The 7,452-nt window shown below is 57.3% G+C and overlaps 1 protein-coding gene across 1 annotated transcript in view; it reads left to right on the top strand.

Moving 5' to 3' along the window:
* Positions 1-5,013, top strand: part of CFI (complement factor I) — a 28,454-nt gene extending 23,441 nt beyond the window's left edge. Inside the window, exons 13-16 of the mRNA XM_014593147.2 lie at positions 155-258; positions 1,793-2,070; positions 3,185-3,289; positions 4,604-5,013. Of these exons, the coding sequence (XP_014448633.1) occupies positions 155-258; positions 1,793-2,070; positions 3,185-3,289; positions 4,604-4,821 (705 nt within the window). The 3' untranslated portion in view covers positions 4,822-5,013. The remainder of the gene's footprint in view (positions 1-154; positions 259-1,792; positions 2,071-3,184; positions 3,290-4,603) is intronic.
* Positions 5,014-7,452: the final 2,439 nt, after the last annotated feature.

The raw sequence follows: 7,452 nt of genomic DNA, 5'->3' as shown, positions 1-7,452 counted from the left end.
CTGCGGGAGCCGCGAGCCGCCCGGAGGGGTCCGAGTGGGGAAAATCCACGGCGCTGATGTGGTCCTGGAGCTGGCGCCTCCCAACGCCAGAGTCCTGGGGCCACTGTCCGGGTATCTGCCTGGTGGCCCACCGTGATGCCCAGTGTCTTCCCAGGGGGACTTCCCGTGGCAGGTGGCGATTAAGGACGACAGCAAAATCACGTGCGGGGGCATCTACATCGGCGGCTGCTGGGTGCTGACGGCCGCGCACTGTGTCAGGTAAGGAGCCCTGGGCAGGCAGGGCTCCCGAAGGCAGGGCGCCGGCCAGGCAGGAGGAACCGGGGCCATGCTGCCAGGGCGGGAGGCCCCTCCGGAGCAGGCCCTCCCGTGGCTGCCAACTCCAGCATCCATGTCAGCCGCCGAGCGAGGCCGGGTTCTCCCTTCGCATTTCCTGGATGAGCAGGTTGGGACTGAGTTCCACTGCCCATTGAGCCATACCGCTAGTCAAAGCCGTCTTGAAACGTTTATTTTTTTAAGTTTATTCACCTATTTCTTCCATGAGAGAGCGATAGGGACTTCCCAGCAGCGTCTCCCTGCCACGTCCCCCCGGGCTCAGCCAGCCTGGGTCATGAGCATGCACAGGCCACAGTGCTGGAGTCCACGTGGGGCCAGGGGCCTGTCCGTTCCTGCCGCGCCACTGCCTGGCTCGCGCCATTTCTGAAACACCCTGCTGCCCACCCCATCCCACCCGCTCAGGACACCCCTGCCGCGACCGTGAAGCTGGTGGGGCCACCAGTCTCACTTACCTCTGCACGGGCGCTGACCGCGGTACCTGGCACACGCAGCAGGTGCATGTGTGCTTGCTGAGCCCGCCGATTCCTAAAGCAGCTGAGCGTGTAAGCGTGCTCAGGGCCTCCGACACTGAGCAGCCGGGGTGGAGGCACGCTCTCTCCGGCTACCACGAAGGCACCCTGGACGCCCCTTTCTCCCGGGGTCACTGTTTACCTGCAGGCCGAGTCCCTGAGTCACTGAGGCTAAACTGCTCAGTTACACCGTGTGGGGACAGAGGTACATGGGCGACACACTGTATTTTAGAGAGTTTTTGTTTTGGCTATAGGGCACATATGCTCGCCAGAGACTGAGAGGGACAGAGAGACAGAAGGTGAGAAAACCCCTCTGGCGGGACGGCCACACCACAATCCCTCCTCCTCCGTTCTCTCGGGATGTTGGGCACGCACGCACACGCCCTGTGTGACTTTCAAGCTGCCAAGTCCAGGATTCAAACCGCAGCCGACTCCGCGGGAGTCCAGTGCTGTAACCACTCCGCCGTCTGCTGGTCCTCAGGTGATACCTTTTCTAAAGATTTCCATTTAATTAAGTTTTGTTGTTTAAGGAGAATCCATTTTATCGGGTACTCTATTGTTTTGAAATGCTAGACTACAAAGTCCTTATTTAGCCCCTTACTTCAAAAGACAAGATGCCTGGGGCCAGTAGGTGGGGTGGTGGTGAGGGCACGTGGCCGACTGCAGGTCGAAGCCAGCCCTGGTGGCTTCAAAATCCTGCTGGGAGCGTGTGTGCACCCAAAATCGTGAACGGAGGATGGAGGAGAAGCAACTAGGGCTTGGCCATCCCCAGGGGTAATTTCTCACTTTCCCTCTCCCCGTCTCTGACGCTATGTCTGCCAAGTACACACCCCCTATAGCAAAAGAAAAAAAAATAGCTAAAAAGGGAGAACATGAAGTGTCAGATTGAGTGTCAGATCCACGTGACTTTTTTCTCACTGTGTCTCCTCCCCCTTCTCCTTCTGTTATAGAGCCAGTAAAGCTCACCGTTACCAAATCTGGACCGCGCTAGTAGACTGGATAAAGCCCAATGCGGAAATAGTTGTGGAATTTGTAGAGAAAATTATTGTTCATGAAAAGTACAATGGCACCACCTACCAAAACGACATTGCTCTGATCAAAATAAAAAAACCTCTGAGCCGAAAACAGTGCGAGCTGCCCAACTCCATCCCCGCCTGCGTGCCCTGGTCCCCGTACCTGTTCCAGCCTGGCCACAGCTGTGTCGTGTCTGGCTGGGGCCGGGAGAAAGGTATGTGCTTGTCATTTGTCCATCACAGTCCGGGTTCAGGAAGGAGCAGAGAGAAATGCGTGGATGCTGCCCTGGGGCTCGGAGAGACCACCGTGTCCCCGTGCTCACAGGGGCCCCCGGCTCTAGCCACGGCATGGAATTCTGCATCATTTTCAAGGGTGCCCCACCTACCTCTCCATTTTTCACTGGGCCTTATAAATGATGCAGCCAGTCCCTGTCCAGACAGTCCAAGGACACAGACACCCCATCTGGGGCCCTGAGGCGAACACTGAGGGTGCCCACTCGCAGGGGGACATAGACGGCATGGACTTTGGGGACGTTCTGGAGAGACGCGGACTGTGGATAAGAAGGAATGCCCAGGACTGGCCTTGGGATGCGCCCAGTCTGTCCCTGGCCTGCCTTCTGTCCTTCTCAGCCCCTGTGCCCTACTCCTCATGAAGAGAGAGAGGACGGGAGGGACTGCTGAGCTTCTAGGAAGACCCGAGGTGAGCACGCCACTGAGAGGCCCACACTGAGAAATCCCTAGAAAGACCGGGATGAATGAGGGTTAGATCAGCCAGCACGTCCCCTCACCTTAAAGGCTTAGCCTTGAACTCCCGCTTCCCGTGGACCTCTTTGCCTCTCTTGTTAGCCGAGACCCTGACGGCATCACTGCGTTGGCCTTAGGGACTCAGACCGCAGCACGTCTCTGGATGGTGTGGACGCTGTAAACACACGTGCTAACTTGCCTTGAGCCCTGCAGGTGGTCCCGGCTCTTACCCACCTGCGCTGGCCTCGGCAGGCAAAGGGAAAGGCCCTTGGTCACTCCCACCCGGCAGTCCCTCCCACCACAGAGCCGACTGTCAGACTGGGGGGAGGCGTACCATAAACCTGCTAAGGTCTCAGCCTCGAAAGCGACGCGTGTATTACATAGATCACGTCGTTGGGCAAGCCTGACGTGGTTTTCTAGGTAAAAGTAAGTCAGGACTTTTCCAACGACCCAATATTTACGTTTTACAATAAAAAACAAGTAAATTCAGGTATGGAAATGGAGACGCAATTTAATTGTTCAGTACATTACAAGAGTATTTAGATTTGCTGTTTGTGACTTCAAAGTGTCTCTCTCTCTGCTTAGACAACCAGAAGGTCTACACACTGCAGTGGGGCATGGTGAACCTGATAGAGAACTGCTCCAGGTTCTACCACGACCGCTTCTACAAGAGAGAGATGGAGTGTGCAGGTGAGTGTGCAGGCAAGTGTGGGTGTGAGTGTGTGTGAGGGTAAATCTGAGAAGCTGTGCTCCCCCAACATCGCTCCTCCTCCCCTTCTTCCTCTGCCCTCCCCTCCCTCTTTGCCCCTCCACTCCAGCTCCACAGCCTGGTCTCGGATCCTCCCTGCCAGGCTGTGCCAGTGCAAATGCTCGGACTCTCCCAGGCCTTTCCTGGAGGCAACTCAAGCTTCCTCTTTTCACACGAAGGGAAATCCATGCTGGAGCTGCTGAGGGCAAGGCAAGGCGGCCTGCACAGGCTCTGGGGAAGGCCTGGGCTCATGGCCCATCCCTGCCACTTACCATTCATGTCCCTGGTGTGAGTGCCCATGAGGGACGTTAGGCCAGCCTCGGCGGTGCAGGTGGTATGCTGAGCTGCAGAGCTGGAGCCCCATGGCAACCACAGGCTCGAGTCCCTGGTCTGCCTGGAAACGTGCTATGGGCACGCGTGTGCCCGGATCCTGGCGAGCTGGGGCTGAGGGGAGGGGGTTGCGGCTGACACCTGTCCAGGCCGTGTCTCTGTCTTTGCCACTCCCCTCCCCAGCATGCGGAGCGTGCTATTGTTAATAAAAAGTAAACTCAGACGGAGAAGGAAATGGGGATGCAGAGCAGCGACATACTTACAGCAAGGTCACAGTTAAAACCACACCTAAGGCAGGATCAGCAGATGGAGTAATGCTTACGTCATTGGACCCCCACGTAGTTGACCGCAGTTCAAGTCTCAGACCTGGCAGCTTAAAACTCTCACCGGCATGTGTGCGCCCACCGTCCGGAGAGGAGAACAGAGGAGAAGGGATTGCAGAGTGCCATCACCCCGGGGGGATTTCTCACTTTCTGTCTGTCTCTCCAGTGAGCCTATGTGCCATATAGCAAAAATCTCTAAAAGAAAAACCTACCCCTAAATAAAGTTCAAGTTATGTCCCCTCAGCGCCTGGGGCAGAACACGTTTCCCTCCCTGCAGCTGCCCTGCGCTTCCGCCACATCCTGTCCACTCGCCGTAGTCCGGGGTCCCTCGCCCAGCATGCCACAGCGGCTGCCCTAGAGGTGTGCTCACTTGTGCTGCCTCCGTACAGCTGCACAGGGGACAGGACGGCGCCCACTCGGAGGGCAGAGGTGGCAGGCAGCACTGCTCTGGGCTCTGTGCGAGGCAGGGGTGCAGGAGGGAGAGGCGTGGTGTTGCCATGCCAGGAAAGTGAGAAAAGGCCCAGCTCTGCACAGGCGCTGGCAGAGGAGGGGCTGCGGTGGCCTGGCGGGAGGGCATCTGTGACTCTGTGTCCCTCTCCTCAGGCACGGATGACGGCTCCATCGATGCCTGCAAAGGGGACTCTGGAGGCCCCTTGGTCTGCACAGACGACAACGGCGTGGCCTACGTCTGGGGTGTTGTGAGTTGGGGTGAGAACTGTGGAAAACCCGAGTTCCCAGGCGTTTACACCAAAGTGGCCAATTATTTTGACTGGATCAGCTACCACGTGGGAAGGTCCCTGATTTCCCAGCACAACGTCTAAGACTGGGGTCTCCCTTTGTTTCTACTCTTCTCTCCCGAGTTCCAATTGCATCTAAATCAAACTGTGCAATTATAATCTTTCTCTAGGGGAAAAAATGAAGCAAATCTTATTGGGTATTTTTCAAGATCTCTACAAAGCTTATGCGGAACTGGAATTCTGCTGCGTAACTTTCAAATAAACGTAGCTCAGGCAGCGGGTTGTGCTCATCCCCAGAGGCCAGCGATGCAGCCCTGTCCTGAGGGCTGGCTGCTGGCATGACCCTGGTTACCTGGCTCATCAAGGCCCTGCTGTCGCCATCGTAAGCAGCAAGTGGGGTGCTCAAACCCAGCTCCCAGGTCATCAGCCACCCCAGGCAGTGGTTCTCCTCCTGGCGTCTCATTTCCCATCTATAAAATGGGACCCTGTGTGAGACTGGAACTACAGGGCCAGCCTGTGGTCTGCTGGTAAAGGGACTGAGCGGTCCTGGACCCAGTGGTTTGAAAAACATGCTGGCGTGCGTGTGCATACCTAACACCCCCATGGGGGAGACATGGAGAAGAAGCCCGCGTGGCCAGGCTCCACGGGGGGTGCTTTCTCCCTCTCCCTCAATTTGTCTCTGGTGAGCACATATGTCTCCTGGAATTTTTAGAAAGGAGAAAGAACCTTAAATGCGAGGCTTAGGGAACTGGCGAGCACCCCCACTCTCCGCTAACCTCTCCCCACAGAGCCCGGGACGCCGCCACCGTCCTCACGGTCACTCACCTGCCGGCCGGCAGCGTTCCGCACATGGGCACCACGCCCGCTCCTGGCTGCGGTTCCCAGCCCCTCCTCTGGCCCGTCTCTCACTGGCCACCTCCCTGGTGACCTCATCCGGACTCATTTTTAAGCCCCAGCCCAGCCTGGTGGTTCATGAGTCGGCCCGACCTTCCCCAGAACTGCAGTCTAGGACACGCCCCAAACGCGTGGCACCACTGTGAGGAAGGGGACGCAGCGGTGGGTGAGAGGGGCACGGCCAGCCCTGGCCTCCGTGCCTGCGCTCCCGCCCTCTCAGGCTGCGGGGCCACCTTGTTTCTAGCACACCACCTGCTCTTTATTAAGTTTACTTATTTCCTCCATGAGCAAGGGAGAGAGATGGAGGAGTGAGAAAGCACCCCACACTGGGGCACAGCCACGTGCAGTCCCGTCCCCCGCTTCTCCCTCCTTTGGGTATTTCAGGCAAACACGCACATGTGCCCAGCGTGTTTTGCAAGGCAGCAGGTTCGAGACTTGAACCACATAGTCATGTGGGATCCAGCCACTATAACCCTCAGGCCACCCGCTGGCCTGAGAGAGGTATTTCTTTTCCTTTTCTTTTTTCTTTAGAAGTTTTTGCCTTAGGGCACATGTGCTCACCAGAGATGGAGAGACAGCAAGAGGGAGAGTGAGACATCATACTCCAAGGGGGATGGCCACACAGCAATCTCTCCTCCTCCATTCCCCAGATTTTGGGCACACAGACACATGCACCGAGTGTGATTTTCAAGACACCAGGTCTGGGACTTGAACTGTGGTTGACCATGTGGAAGTCCAGCGACATAACCACTACTCCATCACTGGTCCCAGAGAGGTATTACCAGGTCTTGTGGTAGAGGTCCTCTGCCCCAGCTGCTAGGTTATTCAGGACCACAGGTGGCCACCCTTGGCCAGTTCAGGCTGGCCCAGGACGTGAACCCGAGGCCTGCAGCAGCAGCCACCACACTGGGTACGGTCAGTGGCACTAAGCACATTTGCACTCTTACGCCACCACCCCACCAAGCATCTCCGGAAATGTTTCACCTTCCCAAATGGAAACTTTATCTGCTGCAACAACTGCCCCCTCCTATGAGACCCCGATTAGTCAGCCCTTCTGTCATCGGGGCAGGAGAGTATCTGGCTACTGGGGGTTTTAGTTTGCTGTGTTGCTAATAACTGACATGCCTGAGAGTCTGCGGATTTAGACAGAGGGCTCTCAGCTCCATAGGCCCGAGGTCATAGGCTGTGTCTGGGGAGGGCTCTCATGTTAGTGGGTGAAGTGCGCAGGGCCCTGGCCTGGAGGAGTGGGTGCGTGCTTGCCATGCTCCCTTATAGTCCCGGCACCACTCTAATCACTGCGGGAAGGCCTACATTTCACACCTCGCTGGACTCCACTCTCCCAACCTGCACGTTGGCTCATCCCAGCTCAGCACCTGGGCTGTGGGTGGAGGCACGTTTGATCCCTGGGGAGGCAGGTGAGAAAGGGGGGATGGCCACGCCGCAATCCCTTCTCCGGATCTTGGGCACACACACACACACACACACACACACACACATAAACACGCGTGCGCGCGCCTGATATGAGTTTAAGCCACCGGGTCTGGGACTCCAACCATGGTGGATTACATGGGGGTCCAGGGACATAGGCATTACGCCAACTGCTGGGTACCCTGCCTGGGTGGCTTCTTCACGCACAGGTCTGACGTCTGCGCTGGCACGCCTTGGACAGCCAGGCTTTTTGGTTTTAAACTGGTCTCATCACGTGGGAGACCAGTCTGCTGGACTAGGGGAGCCTACCTCTCACTCCAGCCCCACCCCTCCCGCAGCCCCCTTCCGCCCCGAGCGTCCTCAGCCTCTTCCGCCCCGAGCGCCCTCAGCTCC

The sequence above is a fragment of the Tupaia chinensis genome, unplaced genomic scaffold (genome assembly GCF_000334495.1).
Source record: "Tupaia chinensis unplaced genomic scaffold, TupChi_1.0 Scaffold139767_1, whole genome shotgun sequence".
NCBI lineage: Eukaryota > Metazoa > Chordata > Mammalia > Scandentia > Tupaiidae > Tupaia > Tupaia belangeri.
The sequence above is the reverse complement of the archived record's forward strand: the minus strand, read 5'-3'. Positions and strand labels throughout refer to the sequence as shown.